Source organism: Notechis scutatus, chromosome 2 (assembly GCF_049901735.1).
Source record: "Notechis scutatus isolate UNSWTSFEM ecotype Mainland chromosome 2, rNotScu1.2, whole genome shotgun sequence".
NCBI classification, from domain to species: domain Eukaryota; kingdom Metazoa; phylum Chordata; class Lepidosauria; order Squamata; family Elapidae; genus Notechis; species Notechis scutatus.
This window is the reverse complement of record NC_142010.1, coordinates 189,630,777-189,654,600: the sequence shown is the minus strand read 5'-3', so window position 1 is coordinate 189,654,600 and position 23,824 is coordinate 189,630,777. Positions and strand designations below refer to the sequence as shown.

General features: G+C 36.2%; 1 protein-coding gene across 2 annotated transcripts in view; it reads left to right on the top strand.

The window, feature by feature from the left end:
* FOCAD (focadhesin) overlaps positions 1-23,824 on the top strand; it is a 150,977-nt gene that overhangs the window by 33,222 nt on the left and 93,931 nt on the right. For both annotated transcript variants that reach the window (XM_087957633.1, XM_026680279.2), the window contains exons 12-15: positions 7,392-7,496; positions 11,497-11,598; positions 15,955-16,085; positions 18,038-18,164. In XM_087957633.1, coding sequence (XP_087813759.1) covers positions 7,392-7,496; positions 11,497-11,598; positions 15,955-16,085; positions 18,038-18,164 — 465 coding nt within the window. The remainder of the gene's footprint in view (positions 1-7,391; positions 7,497-11,496; positions 11,599-15,954; positions 16,086-18,037; positions 18,165-23,824) is intronic.

Genomic DNA, 23,824 nt, shown 5'->3' with positions numbered 1-23,824 from the left:
GGAGATCTGCATACTTACTTCATAGAGGAGCTATTTAACATTTGCAGTCTATCTGCTTCAAATGCATCTTATAAGGCAAAGAATGATTTGGAACAATTGGGAAGTTCAAGAATTCTTAGATGAGTATGATGCTAGCTTGAATGTGGAAAATCACTGCAGAAGTCATACTGATTTGTTTTGTTGGCAAAAGAGTTTAATGCTGCTTTCCTAATGGGTTGAATGGACTCATTGTGTCAAAAACACTATTATTATGTTGTGTGTGAATCCAACCATGCTGCAAGAATAAAAAATTAAATCGTTTGACTGAGAGGTCATTTGTGCATTGTAATACAAGATCTATTACCATTATTAGTGGATTATGAGTCCCTGGGGGATATTCACCCTTTTATGGTCTAGCTAAACTGCAGCAGTAAAATATTTAGTTGTAAATGACAGCCTTCTGGGAAATTCATATGAAGATAGTCCTCTTCTATATTTGGACTCAAGTGGAAGACCAAGAACAAATCAAATGAAAAAATAAATGAAACTTGACTTTAAGCAAAAATGGCATTTCACATTCTCAGTTTGGAAACTAGGGTATGTGTGTGTATGTGCACGCAAAAATGATTTTTGTCTTTAATAACTAGAAATTACATTACAAAGGGAATATACTGACCATTATAAAGGAATATATGAGTAATGTAAAATTATGGCATTGTACAATATAGAATAATCAAAACACATCAGATTAAAATAAAATCCAAAATTAAGAGCACTGTCCAGGTACAGAGACTGGTTTGAAGATTGCAAAAGATGAAATAACGGTAACTTATATACAGCTTCAAAATTCTGAAATGTGACAGATACACATAGTAAGTTTACAGCCTGAAGAACATGGTAGAAAACTAAATCTCATATGCTTTGTATTAATTTATAGCAGAAATGATATTGTAGTGAAAGTGATGCTATTAGGAGAATAGCAACATTGTTCTTACTCTGAAATCTTACGTTTGAGTTACAACAGTTTGTGTCCTGTATTCTTAAAATGGCAGCAATTTTAAGTTGCATTGCCAAGGTTGAGGCCTGGAGACAATGCGTTCTGCAGGTCGTCAAGTTTGATCTACACCTTCTCCCAATTAGTTCCTTCCTTATTTTTTTCCTTTATGTTATTTTGTCTCTTGCTGCCTTACTGTTGGCACAATAAACACACACTTCATGTTTTGCAGATAGAATACTGACAAACACCCCCCCCCCCATTTGTTAGACAGTTTCTGTGCAAACTATAAACAATAGTTGTGCCTGGAATTTTCATTTCTCTAAGAACAATTTTTTTCCCAAAAGATTATGTAGTTGTGAGTCCAAGCACTTTGTTTTATAAAGAATGCTTTCCCCCATATATTGTATTATAAATTAAAAAACTATTCTTCTATATCATCAGATGGTCTTATTTCTCTTTTCTTCTCCCCTCTTCTCTCCCCTCCCTTCCCCTCCCCTCTTTTTTCTTTTGAAGGTAATTGCTGTGTAGCTAAATGAAGACTGACTTGCTCTCTAGATATAAACATGGGTAGCAATTCTGTTTTGTGAAGGATCATATTTTGATCCTGGCTAATCATTTTAAGAGCAGCCTGTAAGTCTGTTCATATGCCTGGCTTGACTGAGATTTTTTTTTAAACTACAGTTTATTTTCTGAAAAAAGAAAGAAAGAAAGAAAGAAAAAAAGGGGGAGGAATGAATCTGCTAACTCTTTGTCAGGCATCTAATGGAGAGGGTTGGCCTAGCTGCTGAATCTTTGGAGATGGTGAGGGGTTGAAAATGCTGCATTGCTAAGCAACACATTCATTCAATAGCTTTCTGAGTGTGTTCGTAGGTAGTGCAAAGCAATGAGGAAGGGGGTGGAAAAAACTCTTGGGGGAAAAAAGGTTGAAGAGTAAATGCTCATTTAGCATTGGTAAGGACATAGCCTTCCTTTCTTTATGCCAGAAGTTAAGAGGTAGCTTTTGCTGGATTTTAAAAACCTATAGTTGAGTACAACAAAGCATCAGAAACCATTGGCTTACGATCTTAACATAATTTATGAAGTAGATATTGGTATAACATTGCTAGCTGCTTTACAAACAAATACTTGTATATTTATCAATAGATCCCCTCTACCAGTTTAATTCTCTCTGTGTATTAGGTCCCAAAGAGAGATTTCTAGTTTGAGTGTTTTTCGAGGATATCCTTAGTTAGATTTTTAAATTGTGTAGCTGGTGTGCAAATGAAGTCAAAGACGCTGACACAAACTTTTATATTTACATATAGCACTTAGCAATAGCACTTAGACTTATATACTGCTTCACAGTGCTTTATAGCCCTCTCTAAATGGTTTACTAAGGCACATCATTACATCATAAGGTAAATCACAGAGAACACCAAAGAAAAAAGGCAGGGAAAAAGTGAAACTCCCCTTTCAGACCCATAGCAACCAATCAGATTGCCCTCATGCAGGAGCCAGCACTCTCCAACCAATCGACTATAACTGCGTTCTGGCTCATTGTACAGCCCCACTGTTCAAGCTACTAAATTTAAATATATTAACATATCTCTAATGATTTTTTTCCAGTTGGAAGTAACTGTTAATTCTTGTACAATTGAAAATTATAGGAATAGCCTAATGGCTTTGGAACCATATGGCTTTTGGATGCTTAGTTCCTGTTTCTGAAGTTATGCTAATTTCAAATTATTATCATATGAAAACTCTGAGTTCAAAGAAAAGTTGTGTACATCATAGTAAGCTGCTAATGTGATTAAAGATGCGCTACAGAGAAAAAGAAACCTTCCATAAAAATTGTTCAAAGAAACCTCCTTTTCTGGCAAATAAAAACAATATGGGTTTGTGAGAAATTCAGGACTGCTTCGACCAAGGCCTATTTTGGTGCACTCCTCTTCTGCACCTGGACTGTGCTTTATTTAGCCTAATAAATTTCAGCCCTGATTAGGCACCTACAATCTCCTGGCTCCAGTAAGATAAAATAGGATGAGGTTGTCTGTAAAACCGATTTAACAACTAACTTGAAAATCTTTGGGGTGGATACATTTTTCCTGCATGCGAAGGTGCATGCTTTTTTGTTTGGTGCTGACCCACCACTCCTAAGATCTGCGCCTTGTTTGAATTTGGTAATTTTTGTTTTTCTCTATTATACGCATGATATTGCTTGTTGTTTTTTTTCTGAGCCACTGCAGTAGTTCTGCTTTCTTTATACCTTTTTATACCTTAATGTTGACCTGGCTCTTTAAAATATAGCCACTTTCTGTGGTTAATTATTGTTAAGCAAGGGTAAGATTTATAGTGCAGTTATGCTATTTTATCTTGAGATCAGGCTATGAACTTCACGGAATATGGTCATATTGCATAAAGAGGTAGAACCACAGGACAAAATTTTGATGGGAGTAGAAAGACAAAACAAGTGAGTTAAGCATACTGGAAATTTAATACCTATTTTAGCTCTTTGGATTTTTCTTTTTCTTTTTGAAAAGCAAAATTATACTGAAAATCAATTATTTGCCTCCACATTTTAATGATGTCATCTAGGAAATTGAAAAATAAACAAAAAGCATTGAATAGATATAAGTACACTGCCATAATACTTTATGAATTTTTTTCAACATTCCTGCCTATAATGTATAATTGGTGAGTATGGCAGATTATAGGAGGCTGGGAAAGAGTTGGAAGAGGACATTAGCATAAACAAAGGAGATGAGTCAGTTGTCATCTTTTCATGACCAGCCTAGGTAGATACAAATATGGGAAGAAGCATTTGAAAGTATTCAAAGAGACTTAATTAAGTTCACTACAACTGATACCAGGAAATTATTATTACAGTTTTTAAGGTTTTGCATTTACCTAGAGTAGCATTAAAGAGATCTTATTCGAATCTGCATAATTCTTGCTTCCTTGATTTTGCTTTGCTGTGCTGTGCTGTGAAAAACAAACTTAAGTTGTACATGTGGGTATCAACAGGCAGGCTTGTCAGTATAGTTTTACTCATGTTGATAAATGCCATGTGGTATTCTTAGCAGGAATAAGGAGTTCTAGAAATTGGTCCATTTGAAAGGTGACCTCATATGTCAGTGACACTCTGATTTTAGCATTAGACTTACCATGAAGAAATTTTTTGTAAAGCAGCAATGTCAAAATATACATGGTTTAAATTTGGAATCTTCTTTCTACAAAGAACAAATCTATGGCTCTTCCTCATAATGAATCAACTCTGCCATTTCAAAATGCAGCAGAATATATAATTCTTTACTTACCTAGAGCTGTGGAATTTATGATTTTTTTCTCCTGAAACATGTATTGCTTTCAAAACCACACTGCTATTGAGTTAATCGTATCTTGCTGGTATGTAAAAATTATAGTAGATATGATATTTTGGTTAAAATAAGGTGAAAATGAGGAAATTTGTATTAAAATGTACTCCCTTTTATAACATTATTATTTTATTTATTATTATTTATATTACTTTTATTATTATTATTATTATTATTATTATTATTATTATTATTATTAAATAAATTATTTTGTTTATTATTATGCATGAAGAGCATATCATTGAATCTGATGGTTTAAAAATCAGAATACCAAGAATACTTGAGTATTAAATTCGAGTACAAAATGTAAATATCTACAAAAGTATTATTAGACATATTTACTATTTTAGTTTTTATTCAAACTCTCCCATTTAATGTAAATTTTAGATCTAAGGTATAGAAATGAGAATTAAGTCATATAATTTATTTTCAAAGCAACATTGTAGCCTAAGAAACTAGTTTAGAAACTAAAGATGCTTAATTTATTTCCAGTTCTAGCAAAGTGTAAAAATGCAACCATTTGGCACAGTGGAAATAAATGTTGAAAACACAGCTTGAGCAAATACTGGAAACATTATGGGGATACTCAACTTTTGGGGTTCATCTTAATTTTGAAAGCTTGGTGGATTTTTAAATTTATCACAAAATGGTGAATATGATAGAATTTACAAAATAGCAAGCAATGAGAATGGGCCAATCACAAAATGTCCTTTTTTAGAAAAGGCAGACAGAAGGAAATGAAAGACAAGTAACCTGCCAAAAACCTCATTACGAGAATATGTCTAAGTCTGTCTTCCAAGGACATTCAGTTTTTTGCTCCAGTGAAATACACTCATGTTGTAAGGACAAATTTCAAATTTCCTTTTCTTTTTCTCTGTCAACGAGCCAACTCATCTCCACTTTATTTTCCTACGGTACATATTCATAAACCAGATCAGTGTGTCTGTTTGTGTCTATGAGCAAGATTCAGAGTTTCACAGAGATTCAACAGGGAGAGAAAATGAAAACATACAAGTGTTGAGGCAAAGAAAAGAAAAACCCTAATCCCAGGTCAAGTCCCATTTATTTACTTGCTAATCCTCACAACCATGTTTTTTTTGTCCGTGGCAGAAATTGACATCTTTTTTGACCAATCTGCCATCTTTTTTGGCCTCCCCTCCATTTCTCTGTATAACCTATTCTTTCTGCTTCAAATCCATACAAACTCAAGTGTAGCCGGGTTACCAGGAGGGAACAACTAATCAAGAATGCTACATAGCCACTTTCAAATTGCAAATAAAAAATAACTTAGTCATCATTGACACATTTGTCAAACCCGATCGCATTGCAGACTGTATTGTGATGTATCGTGATGTTTTTTGCCTTTGCAGAGTCAGGTGGATGTGGCCTGTGTAGGCCGGCATGCAGGATGTCAGTTTGACAGGTCTGCATTACATTTATTTTAAGTATATTGAATTCACCACTGCCAGGCAGCAATGAATTGAATCTACTACTGCTGAGCATTTCAAGTTCAAAAATTGGTTCAGAATCAACCAAATACTGTATATTTCGAATTCAATACAAATGAGATATGCTGAAGGTTGCTACATTTGATTCTTTCCAACTCAATGGCGTGCAGAATAACTTTTTGAAAATTGAACAAAATAAGGTTACATTTGGCATGGTTGGAAAACTCAAGGAAATAAAGTTAAAAAATGGTCCAAATTGGCCAGAGGTTGAAGAGTGGGGGGGGGGGGGAAAATATCTTCCCACACAATATATATGAAGAGCAAACTACAGTGTTGTGGACTCCTCCCTCCCAACTTCCCCTTCCTCTTTTCCCTACCTCTCATTTCTTCTCCTTGTCCTGAAGTGGCATTATCATTAAAAGGGTCTGAAACAACTCTAGATGTTGTGCATGTCATACTTTCTGCAGATTTTTCAGAGCTATATATGAGTAACTATTACTTTGTTAAAAAAAAAAGAATACTGTATTTCAAGCTTGGCATGTCCAGAACAATTATAAATGGGGAAAATGCTAATATTTATTTTTAAAATTTTTAAAATAGAACTGAAAGATTTAGACTGGTACATAAATTCCTGTCTGAGAGACTTTAATAATCAGCTCCTTAATGTAGAAGCATTTTTTTCATAGAATTCAATGGTTGTCTTCAACTACAGTATGATCCTGGGTAAAGATTTAATTGGTTTAAGGAATTCCCAGCAGGTATTAATAGACATCAGCTCATATGCCAAGGCACCTTTTCCCTTTCAATCTGAAGCACCACTGCACATCCCTTTTAATTAATATAATCCAATTCATAAAAGAGGAAATAGTTGAGGAGTGCTATTATTGAACTGCTGGAGGGTATGAATGCTCATGGGAACTATTATAGTTTATTACTGCAAGAATGAACCATCCTAAGTATTTAGCTTTATTTTCCTTCAAAATAAGCTTCCTTCCTTCCTTCCTTCCTTCCTTCCTTCCTTCCTTCCTTCCTTCCTTCCTTCCTTCCTTCCTTCCTTCCTTCCTTCCTTCCTTCCTTCCTATAGGAAAACATTTTGAAACATTCCCTTTAATGGTAGTTTTATTATCCAGATTAGCAAATGTTAAATGTTTAATATTAATTCTGGTACGTTTTGAACAACCAAGCTTTTTAGAAGTAATCATAGATATTATAAATCTTGTAAATAACAGGGAAGGTTGTATTTTGCAAAAATAGAAGCGTACAACTTACAAATTGTCCCAGACATATTAGAAGGCAGACAGGAAGAGGAATGTGTGAAACTGAGACCTGTTATATGTTTTAACATAATAAAATATAAATTGTCATAATATACAGATACTTTCTACATTCTATTGCTTCATTGTCAAACTTCAGTTGTAAATAGTCTCTTTTTTATTTTGCAATATAAAGTGCAATATTTCACAGTAGCTTTTTATTTCCTTTGATTGTTTGTCTCAACCCTGATTCTGTTCTGAAATTAGGGAAAGTTAGCACAAAAAAGCTTCTATTTATCTGTATTAGTATTATATAAGTAATATAATATGCAAGTTTTAGATTGGTTGCTTTTATGTTTAGGTGCCAAATCTGATTCCAGTTCTGATGTTTAAATTGGGAAGACCACTGGAGGCCACACTCTGCCGGGACATCTTGTATACCTTACCTGCTTTGGGAGTTCATAAGGTCTGCACAAAAATATAACTTCTCTCTCATATTATTTACATTAGGTACAATTAGTTTCAATGCCGTGGTTATTTTCCACAGGATGTGTGACACTTGTGATAATGTTGAAAGCTATAACATTGGGACCCATATTCCTATGCCTGAATCTTATACACAGTTTTGATTGTACAAATTTAAAATGTTAACTATAATTGTCCCAATTATTGGCCTAGAAGGATATTTTGGTGGTGTATTTCTATACTACCACAGTAATCCTTGGAATGTGCAGTTACATGGCGCAAGACAATTATGGCTATATACATTGTGAGTGATTCCTTTTAAGAAGGTACCATGTAAAGGTACAAAATGTTATTCTGGTGCAGAGGTGGTTCAGCAGGTTCTGACCAGTTCTAGAGAACTGGTAGCAGAAATTTTGAGTAGTTCAGAGAACTGGCCATTACCACCTCTGACTGGCCCTGCCCCCATCTATTCTCTGCCTCCCAAATCCCTTCTTTTGTTGCCCTTCACAGGAGAATGTAGCTGGAATGCAGGTTAGTGGAGTAGGGAGGGAATGGGATTTTGCAGTAACCTTCCCCTGGAGTGGGGTGGGAATGGAGACTTTGCAGTATCCTTTCCCTGCCACACCCACCAAGCCATGCCACCAAGCCATGCCACACCCACCAAGCCACGCCCACAGAACTGGTAGTAAAAAAAATTGAATCCCACCACTGTTCTAGTGGCATGGAAGAAGGTGAAGAAAATGTACTTTATAAATAGATTTTAAAGCAGTTATACACAAGAATCAGAATGGGGGAAGAATTCAAATGTTGTCAGGTAGGAAATGATGAAGAAAAAATAGTAATAGGGTTGTCACTTTGTAATTTATCAAAATACAGACAACTGTAACAGATTACCAGACTGAGCCAGAGAGAGGGGTTAAATGGATCATCAGTCTCGAGTCCTTTGATACCCACAAGAGTTCTAAGTCTAGCTCACCTTGAATTCCATTGAGTGTTATCTATTGCCAGTTTGCATTGCCCATTAGTAGTTCAAATTCTTGTACAGAGCTAGCATGGAATAAATTTGTACTCGTTTGAAATAGTCTTGTTCTTGATTTCTTGTGCCTGACACCAAGCCAGCTATTGATTAAATTGGCAGGTTCAACTTAGTTATAATTATTTATCTTTAATAATAAAAGGTAAAAATCAAATAAATACATCCAATGAATACAAGTTCAAATAACAACTCTACAGGTGAAACTCAAAAAATTAGAATATCGTGCAAAAGTTCATTTATTTCAGTAATGCAACTTAAAAGGTGAAACTAATATATGAGATAGACTCATTACATGCAAAGCAAGATAGTTCAAGCTGTGATTTGTCATAATTGAGATGATTATGGCTTACAGCTCATGAAAACCCCAAATCCACAATCTCAGAAAATTAGCATATTACATGCAATCAATAAAACAAGGATTGTACATAGAACAATATCGGACCTCTGAAAAGTATAAGCATCCATATGTACTCAGTACTTGGTTTGGGCCCCTTTTGCAGCAATGACTGCCTCAATGTGGCGTGGCATGGAAACTATCAGCCTGTGGCACTGCTGAGGTGTTCTGGAAGACCAGGATGCTTCAATAACGGCCTTCAGTTCTTCTGCATTGTTCGGTCTCATGTCTCTCATCTTCCTCTTGGCAATGCCCCATAGATTCTCTATGGGGTTCAAGTCAGGCGAGTTTGCTGGCCAATCAAGCACAGTAATCCCACGGTCATTGAACCAGGTTTGGGTGCTTTTGGCAGTGTGGGCAGGTGCCAAGTCCTGCTGGAAAATGAAGTCAACATCCTCATAAAACTCGTCTGCGGAAGGAAGCATGAAGTGCTCCAAAATCTCCTGGTAGATGGCTGTGTTGACCCTGGACTTAATGAAGCACAGTGGACCAACACCAGCAGATGACATGGCTCCCCAAATCAACACAGACTGTGGAAACTTCACACTGGACTTCAAGCATCTTGCAGTGTGTGCCTCTCCATTCTTTCTCCAGACTCTGAGTCCTTGGTTTCCAAATGAGATGCAAAAGTTGCTCTCATCAGAAAAGATGACTTTGGACCACTGAGCAACAGACCAGTACTGTTTTTCTTTAGCCCAGGTAAGACGCTTCTGATGTTGTTTGTTGTTCAGGAGCGGCTTGACAAGAGGAATACGACATTTGAAGCCCATGTCCAGGATCCGTCTGTGTGTGGTGGCTCTTGATGCACTGACTCCAGCCTCAGTCCCCCCCTTGTGAAAGTCCCCAACACTTTTGAATGGCCTTTTCCTGACAATCCTCTCCAGGCTGCAGTCATCCCTGCTGCTTGTGCACCTTTTTCTTCCACACTTTTCCCTTCCACATAACTTTCTATTAATGTGCTTTGATACAGCACTTTGGGAACATCCAACTTCTTTTGCAATTACCTTTTGAGGCTTTCCCTCCTTATGGAGGGTGTCAGTGATGGTTTTCTGCACAACTGTCAGGTCAGCAGTCTTTCCCATGATTGTGATTCCTACTGAACCAGACTGAGAGACCATTTAAAGGCTCAGGAACCCTTTGCAGGTGTTATGGCTTAATTAGCTGATTAGAGTGATATACTTTGAGCCTAGAATATTGAACCTTTTCACAATATTCTAATTTTCTGAGATTATGGATTTGGGATTTTCATGAGCTGTAAATCATAATCATCTCAATTATGACACATCACGGCTTGAACTATCTTGCTTTGCATGTAATGAATCTATCTCATATATTAGTTTCACCTTTTAAGTTGCATTACTGAAATAAATGAACTTTTGCACGATATTCTAATTTTTCGAGTTTCACCTGTATGCTCATTCAAAATACTAAATATGGATGGAAAAGAATTATTATTTAAATAGCACCAGCACTTAGACTTATATGCCACTTCATGGTGCTTTAATAGACCTCTCTAAGCTGCTTACAGAGTCAGCATATTGCCCACAACAAATGAGGACAATTGGGTCCTCATTTTACTGACCTTGGAAGGATGGAAAACCTTGAGCCCACTCAGAATTGAATTCCTGGAGTGAGCAGTGAGTTAGCCTGCAGTACTGCATTCTAATCACTGCACCAACATGGCTCTAAATAATAATAATATAATAATATGTTAACTATAGCTGTCTTGAGAGCCACTTTGATGTAATAGTAGAAGTATTAAATTAAGACTAGGGTGATAAAAGTTCCAGTCTCCACATAAGCATTTGGGGAATGACAGAATTAGCCCCCCCCCTCTCTTTCTCTCTCTCTCTCTCTCTCTCTCTCTCTCTCTCTCTCTCTCTCTCTCTCTCTCTCTCTCTCTCTCTCTCTCTCCCTCTCTCTCTCTCTCTCTCTCTCTCTCTGCACAATTAATTTTACAGGTGAGGAAAAATTGGAAGAGAGTATGTTATGTGCATTGCATTGAGTTCTTGAAAGAAAGGGTGGATGCAGCACTCAGTAATAAGTAACATCTTATTTAACAATTCATACTTTCAGTTCACATCTGTGAGTGATTTAATCTAATTCCAGTGTGTATAATGAATATAGTCACATGTCATTCTTAAGTCATATGTAATTTTTAAACTAAGAATATATCATTGTTTATATTTAGCAGAATAACCTTTTAATGGTTCATTTGCATAAATTTATAAAAATATTGTATGTAAAATTTCCACAAATCAGTTAGTATCCAGTATAAACACCATGTCTACTCTTATCTTGTAATGAAAATGCAGATTATAGTTTATAAATAAAGCAAATGTGGGATTGTTGGCCAAACCTCCAATTTTTACAACTCTGCTTTCAGCTTTGTCAGCTTGTAATACTAAATTTTGCAATCAGTCAAATTAAAAATTACTTTCTGATTGATGTCTTAAACAAGAAGAGCATATCAGTGGGTCTGGAGATAGTACAAAAGTAATCTCTCTGGATTTATTTTACATGATAAATGAATATTCAAGGAATTGCATTTACAAAAAAAATATCTTCTAGGTCTGTGTTGCACAGATTTTACGTGTGCTGCAGGTGTTAGGAAATACGCCAAAACTTCAAGCTGTTACGTTACGTCTGATGACATGTTTATGGGAAAACCAGGTAAAGCTTTGCAAACTGTTAATTTTCACTTTGACAAAAATGCTTAACAGTGTCATTCATGGGTGTAGCAAGCCTTACTGTTACAAACTTAAAGAGATGGAAATATAATCTTTTCTTGAAACATCTTTTTGTTTAGGTAGTTGATATACATGCTGGGAGTTTTGGAGGGCTACATATAAACTGCAGGTTATCCTTCCATAATATAAACTCCTTCCTGAAAATTAGTTAAAATATTGTGTATGGGGATCAGTAACTTTTTTCAGGTATGCACCCTCTTTTTTCATCCATTTTAATCCAAATTGGAGAGTTGGAAAAAGTGATATAAAGGGGCTTAAGTTCTTCTCTATCAGTGGGTAGTTTTAAAAAATTGAACAGAATTGATTGTGGGGTAAAATAACATTTGGTGCTGAGAAGCAGCTGGCAAAACAAAAGATTTTTTAAAAAATGCCCGGGATCTGTCTGAGCACCATAGTTTTAGTTTTAGGAGTAGTTTGTCGTGTACCACTGAATCAAAGACTTTACAGAAGTCTATGTAGATTGCGTCTATTGCTTTGCCCTGATCGAGTTGTGTAGTCCATATGTTTTTGCAGTGTAAGAGTTGCAGATTACAGGATAGTTTTTTTCTGAAACCGAATTGTTTATTGGAGAGTAGGTTGTTTGTCTCTAAGTGGAGGATGATGGATTGGTTAATAATTGATTCCATGACTTTACAGGTGATGCAGCATAAGGAGATTGGTCTGTAATTTTCAACTAGGCTGGGGTCTCCCTTTTTGAAGATGGGGATGACCGTGGCTTGTGACCATAATTTTGGCAAGGAGCTGGTCCTGAAAGATTTTTCAAAGATTATGCTTAGAGATTTGGCTACGGCAGTGGATAGCTTTTTTAAGAAGTAGGCACATATTCCGTCTGGCCCAATAGATAGAGATGGTTTTAGATTGCGCAGTGCTTTTTCAACCATGTCTTCTGTAAAATCGATATGTATTAGATCATTGTATTTGTCTGTGGTTCGACTAGGACGTACTGGGCTTGATCCATTGCTGTTTACAAATACTGAGCCAAAGAATGTGTTAAAGAGGTTTGCTTTGATGGTGTCGTTGTTGCAGTCTTTGCCATTAGATCCTTTCAGGGGTGGGATGGACCTTGAGTCTTTTAGTTTGTTGTTTACAAAATTGTAGAAAGCACGGGTGGAATTTGTGCGTAGAAGGTTTTCCTCTTGTTTAATGTGACAATTAGTGCATTCAGTTTTTGTCTGATGGCATAGATTTTTGTTTCGGCTTTTGAAGTTGGCAATGTGACCAGATTTGTTTTTTCGTCAAAGTGATCTATTTTTGGATTGAAGTTTCCTTATTGTTATGGGTAATCTGTTTTTCCTGGTTTTGGGAGTTGTTATTGGTACATATAGTTTGATGGCTCTTTTGATTTCTAGTAAGAATATGTTGCAATGGTCTTCAACAGTATTGCATCCAGTGAATAGAAATTGCCAATCAAGGGAAGAGAGATAGTTGATTATAATTATGCCTTTTTTGAAGTTATAATTGGGGATTTTGTCATTGTGATGATTTTTGTGTGGACTTATGTTGAGACAAAAGTCAATCATGTTGTGGTCACTGTTGGGAAAGGAATTGAATTCAAACTATTGCAGAAGATGAGATTGAGGCAGTTGTTAAGTCTAGTATTGTTGGTTATTAGTTGTTCCAGTCCCAGATTTGTTACAGCATTGTAGAAGGTTGCATGTATGGGTTCAGTTGTACATTAGTTTAGGGTCCAGTTAATATGAGCTAGATTGAAGTCACCAAGAAAGATAACAGCGTGTGGGCAGGATGTTGCCCATGTTAGTAGTGTATTTAGCTTGTTTACATGTTCGATGTCATAATCAGGGGCTCTGTAACATAGTAAGAACCGAAATGTGATATTTAAGGTCAGTTCACAGATAATGGTCTCAGGAAGAGCAAGTTCTTGGGTAACTTGGATGTTTTTTAGATGTAAGGACTTTATAGAAGATAGCTACACCACCTCCTCTACAAATTTCACGATCGGATTGGTAAACATGATAGTCTCTTACTGAGGTAATGGAGTCAGGGAGAGATGCGTTGAGCCATGTTTCACAGACAAATATGATGTTGAATTTAGCTGTATTTAGTAAGGAGAAATTCAGGTATTTTATTTACAAGGCTTTTTGCATTGAGTAGCTTGCATTTAAGGCCAGTTGCAGTTTGAATTGAGGTAGTTGGGGGAGTGCATGCCGAGTCTTGGGTGATGGTGGATTGGTTGAAGTAGGTTTGGATGCTGAGTTGTGGGTTATGTGACTTTCTTTTGATACAGTCTGCACGGTAATTAATGTACAGGTCCTTCTCTCCATTGTCTAGATGATTTTTGAGTTCTGTGCGTAGTATATGGGAGCGGGCACATTGCTGTAAGGTTAGGTCAGGACGAGATCGGAGGTTTTTATGGTTGGTGTTGTTTTTGGCGAGTGAATTTATAGTATAAATGAATTTACGTTTGCTTAATTCATTTTTGCAAATGACACTGCAGAAGCGTGGGGCCACAGAGCCGTCTCTGTTTTTGAGCTCTCGGCCAATGTGAGAAATGTCAAGTATTTCATCAGGGGAGATGGTTGATGCTTAACAGTCATTGATGATGTTGTGGACAATTGTGATATCATTGTTATTGATGTCCTCTAGACCAAATAAGATGGCATTAGGATGCTTTCGTTCGCGCTTGACAGCTTCTCTGACGAGGATTGGGATATCATTATTTGTTTTTTTGTGGATTAGGTTGCAGTTGTTGGTTTGTAGCTATTGGATTAGGTTGCAGTTGTTGGTTTGTAGCTATTGGATGTTCAGGTTTTTGTGTTGTGTCTTCTTTTCTTTTTTCAAGGTTAGTTAATCTTTCATTTAAAGTGTCCAGGGATGCTACTATGGTGTCAAGGGATGATATTTGCGTTTCTATAGAGTCAACTCTTTCAAACAGGGCTATATGTTTGTCCAGTTTGGGTTTGCATGGTGGGCAGAAAAATGGAAATGCATAATTGGATGTTTCTAGGAATTGAGTCATTTGCTTGGGTAATTCGACGCAGTCATGATGAGCGTATATTTCACATAGAGAACATTTGATGGAATTTTCATTAACCTTTAGAGTTACAGAGCATATAAAGCATGTGCAGGAGTCTTGTGGTTCATTGGTAGGGATTTTTTTTTTTTAGGTTGTAGTTTGGTATTGGATTTTTTTACTGGCATGAGCTCTTTTCTGGTGTGCTGGTCAAGGATAGGAGGAATAGGAAATCACCGAATACTTTTGAATTGAGCGTTTACTGGCTTTTTCTTTTAAGCGTCTTTTTCTGGCTTGCTGGCAAGTCTTGGGCGTTAGGCTTTCCACTTTGCCGGCTGGACTTGCAGGGATATTGAAAACAATTCAAGAAATGTTTCCTCTCTTGATGGGAAAAATACTGGGCAATACAGGTAGTCCTTGACTTACAACCTTCATTTACTAATCATTCAAAGTTATAACAGCTTTGAAAAAAGTGACCTATGATTGCTTTTCACATTTACAATTGTTGGAGCACCTGGTACCTATTTATGACAGTTGCACCGTCCCAAGATCATGGGATCACAATTTATCATCTTCCCAATGCTTTCTGACAATTAAGGTCAATGAGGGAAGCCAGATTCACTTAATGAATGCATGATTCAATTAACAACTGTTTTTTAAAAAGGTGGTAAAATGGGGCAAAATTCACTTATTTTACTTAGCAACATAAATTTTGTGTTATAAGTCAAGGACTTTCTGTATGTCAATTAAATGCCATGTATTGATCTCATGACTCAGAACAGAGCAGAGTGTGAAGCAGTTTGCTTGCTCAGTTCTTCACAGTGCCTGTTTCGTACAAATACACCTGTACATACAAATACATGCATGCACATGGGATGAGAGTTTATACACACAAATGTTTTCACTCTCTTAAATGAAAGAAAAATCAGAGGCCTCCTATAGTAGCCGCTGGTTAAAAAAAACTTGGAAAAATTTCAGGCGGCCTACTTTATGTCCTTTCCCTATGTTTTTAAAAATTGTGCCAAATTTTGTCGAATACTCTGAGATCATTGCATGAAATCCTGTGAGAGCTAGTATGATTATCAAGATATCATAGGTTTAAGGATCTTGGAAGATCTCTCTCTCTCTTTCTCTCCCTCCGTCCGTCCGTCCCTCCCCCCCCCCCCACACACAAAAAGTTGGTGTGTGCAGTTATTGCCAGGGCCTCATATATTATATATTTGAAAAATAGATTAATAAATAACAGTAGGGCAATAAATGTTACTCTCTAATTTTCTATTTCCTTTTCTCCGATCAAAATGTGTTTAGGATCGAGTTTATCCAGAACTGCAGAGATTCATGGCAATGTCTGAAATGGCTTCATTATCTGTTAGTAAAGACACTCAGTGGGAGAAGTTGATAGCCAAAGCTGCTTCTATCAGAGATATATGCAAGCAAAGGTAAATGTTAGGTTTCATATATTAAATTAGCTTGCGTTCTTCTTGGCTTGATAATATGTATTGTTTGTTACTATTAGAATGTTAACTCTTTGTTTTTTGGCAAGGGTTCAAGGTAAAAGGGTTTTGAACAATATGGTCAAAGTTTTTGGAGCTGGACTATTTATACCATAATTTCCATTCCTTCCTCCCACTTCCCCCACCCCCTTTTTTTCCTTTAAACTGATATAAGCTTATCAGTTCTAAAATTATGCTGATTTTAGTTCTTTAATGCTCCTGTGTCTACTTGCATTTTTGTGGAAAAGGAAAAAAAATCAAATAATGTATTTTTATACTGATAATATTGTTAGTAAGGAGTATGGCCTAAGAAAGGGAATCATTCGGTCTGACTTAAGCATGGTATATAAAATCATACATTGCAATGTCCTACCTGTCAATGAATACTTCAGCTTCAACCATAACAACACAAGAGCACACAATAGATACAAACTCAAAGTTAACCGCACCAAACTTGATTGCAGGAAACGACTTCAGCAATAGAGTGGTCAATGTCTGGAATACTCTACCCGACTCTGTAGTTTCTTCCCCAAACCCCAAAAACTTTAACCTTAGACTGTCTACTATTGACCTCACCCCTTTCCTAAGAGGTCTGTAGGGCGTGCATAAAGCGCACCAACGTGCCTACCGTCCCTGTCCTATTGTTTCTCTTATTCTTCTTTTATTTTTCTTATATGTACCCATTTCATGTATTCACAACTATGTATACACTTATACTTATTATCTTGTAAACAATTGGCAAATCAAATAAATAAATAAAATAAATAAAATAAATAATAGCCTAAAATCTAGGTGCTATAAAAACGTTGAACGGGCTAGCCTTAGTGTATGTGTTATGATTCTGTGTCCTTGCTTCCGCAAACTTTATGTACTGAGCTTCAGGTTCATCTTTTCCAGTTTCAACTTTATCGTCTGTTTCTGTTGCAAGAACATTTGGTTTGACCATTGTGTATCTTAAAAGGAATACAGTATCATAAACTCATCTGCTTTTTCACAGTATTCCTTTATCTCATTTCCTACTGTCCTAGGCCAAATTGTTTTCAATTGATTCAAGCTGTTTCAAGATTTTTAGCATTTGTCTGAAAAATTGGTTAATATCTAACTAAATCCTTAATGAATCTGTCATGTCTGAGAATGAAGTCAATTTATTTCATGCCTTTTCTACAAGTTGAGCTGTCACTATTACTGAACTTAACACAATAATGGTTTATTGAATAAGGTTCAATAGTCAAGCTTACATTTATGTTAAACCACAGACAAGTGGTTAGCATCACATTTTATACTAATGTTCATTTTAAACTGGATTCTTTAAAGAAACTACATAAATACAGAAGAAAATATGAAAAAAGAATAAAGGAATATAATACAGATGAATAAACTAAGAATTTTAAAATATCATGGAAGATTATAGTTTTTCTGGCTTCAAGCATTTTTATGTTTTCTCTTATGCTAGATATGGTGAATTATGCCCTTCTAGCTCTAGTTAAATTTCAGATTCCAGCTGCCCCATTCATAATGGCCAGTGCTTGGAATGGTAGATTAATAATATATGGATGGCCACAGATTACTTTCCAGAGACAGAGTGTGCATGTAGATATGTGTGTGTTTTTATCCCACCTTTATTATTTTTACAAATAACTCAAGGTGGCAAACATATCCAATACATCTTCCTCCTCCTAGTTCCCCCATACAGCAATTCTATGAAGTGAGTTGGGCTGAGAGAGAATGACTGTCCCAAGATCACCCAACTGGCTTTCATGGCCAAGGTGGAACTCCCGCTTTCTAGCCCGGCGCCTTAAACCGCTAGAACAAACTGCTACAGATTTTAGCATAGCCATGCAATTATGTTCATTTTATATTAGTTCTATAATTACATGAAAACTTTTGTATCTTGTTAGGCCTTACCAACATGGGGCAGATATGCTGGCTGCAATTTCTCAGGTACTGAATGAATGCACAAAACCCGACCAAGCCACACCTGCTGCCTTAGTTTTACAAGGACTTCATGCACTTTGTCAAGCTGAGGTACTATTTACTGAGTTCAGAGGGCTATTTTTCTCTTTTATATATTTCATGTTTTATCCATCATTCCTTCTAGTAGTTGTTAGAATAAAATCCCATATTTCATTCCTAGTAAATATTTTCCTCATTCACTAATCTTCTAGTAACTGAAAGTAACTAGAGAGTTGTAGTCAAATTATATTTCAGTCATTGATGGACTAGCTCTGAAAAGTGTTGTTCTTGATGTATACATTGCAATTGTGCCTTGAATTTATTTTGATTCTGGTTTTATGTTGATGTCCAAGGACCTATTTTCTCCCATGCTATTAGAGGGGTAGAATTGTAGTACCTGAGATATCAGTTACAGCAGTATTTAGGTTTCCTCAATTCTTTTGTTAGCTAGTAATATTAAATTGGTTTTGCAGAACAGAAGCAAGTGGTAGCTTTGTCTGGGAGGGAAGAGGATATAAGTGAAATGAGGAAAATATTCCTTAGGATTGTGATACTGTTGGTTATATGGCAATGAACATGTTCGGATGTAAGCTGTTATGGCATCTGGGACCCTATGGCATCTCATACTGTGGATGGTACAGTTGGAAACAAATACAGGGGAATTCCGAATAATGAAATAACATGATGCTAGGGGCTATTGCTGTTCTTGATCATTATAGTTCTATAGCTAGAATTCTATAGCTAGAACTCACAAATAGAGAATGTATAAAAGTAATAGAAAAACTGTGGAGCAGGCACTGAATAGTTCATGTCCATTGCAATGGTAGAAGTCATTTACATTTTCATTGCACGTCCTAAATTATTGAATCCATTCAGAAAAAGCAAGTTCAAAGCACCACACAGCCTCTCCTACTTCATATGCAGGCATAACTCTTATTATTTTTTTTTTGTATTTTTATAACATCCAGTGAGTTTTTGCAGATGGCTTAGAATTAGAACCATCAGTGAAACATAAAGGTACAGTTATAAGCTATAAAAGAAGAAAATGGAACATTAAAGTTTCCAGTAGCAGATAATATAATTAACTAATCCTCTGAAATAGCACAATTTTTGACAGTTAAAATGTAAGAACTTAAATGAATTTTATGAAAGTTTTAAAATATGGAATGGAAATATGGTGTGGAAAATAAAAATGTTAGAAGAACTGCAAAGACAGTTTAACAGCCCCAGGATAGCTTTCTGTAGCTTATGTATCATAATCAGAAAAACATTTTCTTTTGCAGCCACCTACTAGTCTTTATAGTAGTGGTACCAGGAGAACAGCCTCTAAATACAATTTTACATTAGATACCTCTGATATGAGAGAGAGAGAGATTTCAATTTTAAGGAAGGAATTTAATGGAGAAACAGAAGTGCTCGAAAAGATATTTTTTGCAATTGATGCTGAACTATGAAAAACATCTTTTAGTCTTAATGTTGCTGATGGTGATGGCCCTCAGGTGATGGGAGTGGGATTTATTCTTCTTCCAGACTTAGCTTAGAAGTCGATGGAGTGGTGGCTCAATGGTTTGTTGAGCTTGTTGTCTGGAAAACCGGAAGCTCCAGTTCGAGACCTGTCACACAATGGGGTGAAATCAGAGGTGGTATTCAGCAGGTTCTGACCAGTTCTGGAGAACCGGTAGCGGAAATTTTGAGTAGTTCAGAGAACCAGCAAATACCACCTCTGACTGGAGACTTTACAGTATCCTTCCCCTGCCACGCCCACCAAGCCACGCCCATAGAACCAGTAGTAAAAATTTTTGAATCCCACCACTGGGTGAAATCCTGTCATTGTCCCAGCTCCTGCCAACCTAGCAATCCAAAGACATGCAAATGTGAGTAGATAAATAGGTACCACTTAGGTGGAAAGGTAACAGTGCTTCGTGCTGACCACATGACTGTGGAAACGTCTTCGGACATCACTAGCACAATGGCCTTAAAATGGAGATGAGCACTGCTCCCTTGAGTTGGCAATGACTAATAGAGTAAAATCCACAGGGATTCCTTTTTTACCTTTAAGTGGAAATAACAGGAACATTGGAGAAAAGAGACCAAAAAGAGAAGTTGTTCTTTTTTATTAAGGGAAACTAAAACTGACTTATCTGGACTCAGAAACCTGGTTAGTACTTGTATAGGGGATAATTAGAAAATGATGGAGCTGTAAGATATTTTAGGAAGTTGAAAAGTATCCTGTGAGAAGAGAATGGCAAATTACTTACGTACTATTGCCAAGAAAGATGCATGGGTGTATCCCTGAAGTCATGCAAAAATCACACTCATTTTACGGGAAAGCATCTATTATAGCTGATGTATTGAATAAGTACAGTACTTTGGACTTCAAGAAAACCTATTTTATTAAACTCAGAGCAGGATTCGGTGATCGGAGAAGCTAATTAGAAATGGAACTCAGAATTTTAAAAAGAAATACTAAAAATACAATTGCAAACAATTTCATTGGGAAAGAATATGAAAGACAATAGAGACTAATGTGAAAGCCCAAAAGCCACCCAGAGTCATGTGTTGAGACGTTTCATGATACAAATTGAATGATTGACTGAATAAATCTCTTAGTGAATATCTGAAAAGAAAGAGACAGATATAGGAGGATTGTGCTTTGGATTAAGAGGCAAAAAGATGCTTTGAAGTATGTGTGGGCTTCAGTTTGTCTGAGCCTCAGTCTCTTATCCTTGAGAAATGTTAGAGAATAGATGACGTACTAGAAATTGAAGGAAGCAAAATGCCCATTTCTTCAAAAGGGAGTAAAAAGATCTAGGGAATTACAGACCAGGAAGTCTGGCACAGATAACTGGGAAGATTCCAGAGCTATCAATCTTGAATACTATGAAGTAAATACTTAGCACGGTTTTATCAAGACTTGATCTTGCCAGACAATAATATCATATTATTATTTTGGGAGGGCAACTTCTTTAGTAGATTGTGATAATACTATGGATTTAATATTCCTTAATATCAGTGAAGCTTTTTTTTTTTTTTTTACAAAATACCTCATGATGATTTTGTTAGCAAGTAAGTTAAATGTTAGTCAGATGGTATGATAATAGAATGGATAAATAGCTAAAAATAACAAAATTAGGATTAACAGATATACTTAGAAATCAAATGCACAGATACAGGATGGGAAACATTGCCATACACGTTGCTGTCCACGAAGAGCATCTGAAAACTTCAGCTGATACAAAATTCAGTGGTGCAGGCAGTTTTATGCCCACCTATATCAGTTCATGTTACACCTCTGCTCTGTGAGTTACATTAAAGTTTAGAGAAGGGTAGTAAAAATGATTAAGGAACTAGAAACGAAATCCAATGAAAAGAAATTAAACCCGTTGGGCATGAGTCTTGAGTACACTTCTAATTCTTGAAAGGATGTCACAGAAAAGATGAAGACTGTTCTCTATTATCTCAAGGTGGCTGATGAAAGAATAATAGTTTGAAATATGAGAAAGAAGATTTCAACTGAATGGAGAGAAGCAATCATAAAGGCCAATTACTCAGAAAGGTGGTGAGCCTCCCATGAGTGACTGTGTTGCAACTAGAAAGCTTCTGTTGGAATTGGGTTGTGGTTTTTTTAGTTCTGTGGTTCTTTGATTGTACCATGTTAAGAATGTCTTTAAAGGAGAACACAGTGACCATCAACACTGGAAATCAATCTTGAATCTGAATCTCACAGAATAACCTGCAACTTTTAACTGCTTTTTTAAACTGCAATGAGTGTCCTGTACTAAAATATAATATCTTATATGAAATGCAAAACACTGTTCATGAATCACTCATATGACTCCTGAGTATTTGGCTTGCTATCAGTAAGATACAGTAGCTAATTCTTTTTGGGTATTTAAATGATATACTCCATAAACGATACTTACAGTATTCTTTGCTTTCCATGTCAAACCTGGAAAACATAAAGTAGTCCTTGCCAGACCACATTTGTTAAGTCTTGGCAAATCCATTTTTTACTGGAATAATTCAACAGAAGCCAGCATATTTTCTGTGAGCCTGCATGTCCTGGTCTATAATAGATTTCATGTGGGAACTATTATCAGGGAGGCCAAGATTCAGAAATGAAAAAGCTAAATTTGTGTGGTATGTGTTTATAGTCTTTTCTTCCATGGAAGCAATTTTTTTTGTGGTTTATTTCTTGATCCTACATTTATCAGGCTTTGACCAGAGAGAAGACATACAGAAAGGTAAACATGAAGCGAGGCTGACAGAACAGAATATAATGGAAACTATGATGATGACAAATTACATTACCTAGTGAATTTGACAACAGGAAAAAAATGCTTCTTGACAGTTCTTAAAATAACTTTGCTATTAAAACCTGAAGCAATATATTTTTGTACATTAAGCAGTTTCTTTGGGTTGAAAAATCTTTTCCTTGGAGACTAACAACCTACTCTTATGAGGTTTATTCCATATGCTTCCTGATAGGCACAGGTAAATAGTAAAATTCAGAGGTGCCATTTAAAAAAAGGCACAGGGACAACTTTATCTTCATATTATTCAGGAACACCAATAATTCTGGATATTTTGAGGAAGAGAATATATTATCACAACAAAAGCTGATACAGACAACTTTTACTAATGTGATTATTTCACTTTTTAAAATATCGGATATCAAATAATTTTGAATTTGAGTAAGAAAGTGAAGTATAGGAATTAAAGCTTTTCAAGTGGCATTTTAAATGATTTTAAGAACAGGCTCTTGGTACCAATAGACCATAACCTTAAATGACCCTTCAAAATGCCTCTTACATTTTTTGGGCGATAAGTAATAAACCAACTTCCTATACTTGTTATTAGTGGTATCCTTTTAGGTGTAACATGGCTGTCTTTCAAGTAATAAATTAGTAGTTATCAATCTGTTCTTAGCTATACATGCAGTAGTTCTTCCATAATCTAGTACAGGTAGTCCTCAACTTACAACCACTTATTTAGTGATCCTTCAAAGATACAACAGCAATAAAAAAGTGGTTTATGACAAGTTTTCATACTTGCAGCATCCTCTTTGTCATGTGATCAAAATTCAGGCACTTGGCAATTGGAATGTATTTATGACAGTTGCGTTGCCAGGAATCATGTGATCATCATTTGTAATCTTCCCACCTGACTTCCAATAGGAAAAGTCAAAGGGAGAAAGTCAGATTTTCTCTGACGAAAGAAAGTCCTTATGGTCCAACCAGCAAGGTACAAATCTGAGTTGGTAAACTGTAAGTCAAGTGACAGATTCAAGGGAAAAGCAAGTGACAAGGGGAGAGGAAATCCAAGGTCCAAATACAGCCAAGCAGGCTTTGCTTCATAGGTAAGAGCTGACTTTTAGATGAGTTCTCAGCACTGTCTAATGTAAGTGAGCACAATAAGTAAGCCATGCTGAGATTCTATCCAGTGCACCGCTGTAGAACAGTCATACCTGTAGTCCTTGACTTAAAACAGGTTGCTCAGAGACAGTCCAAAGTTTCGACGAATTTACCTTGAGGCTAGTTACGTTCCCAAACAGAAGTTCCAACAATCAACTCCAGCCAAAACCAAATGTTGGGCACTCATCAACATTTTTTAATTAATTTTTTAAATTCGTTTATACTATGGCATACAAAGAAAACACAAAAGTAAATAGTAGGGAAGTTAGGGGAGGGAAAAGGGAAGTGGATAGTTAGGGAAAGCAAGGGGGGGAAAAG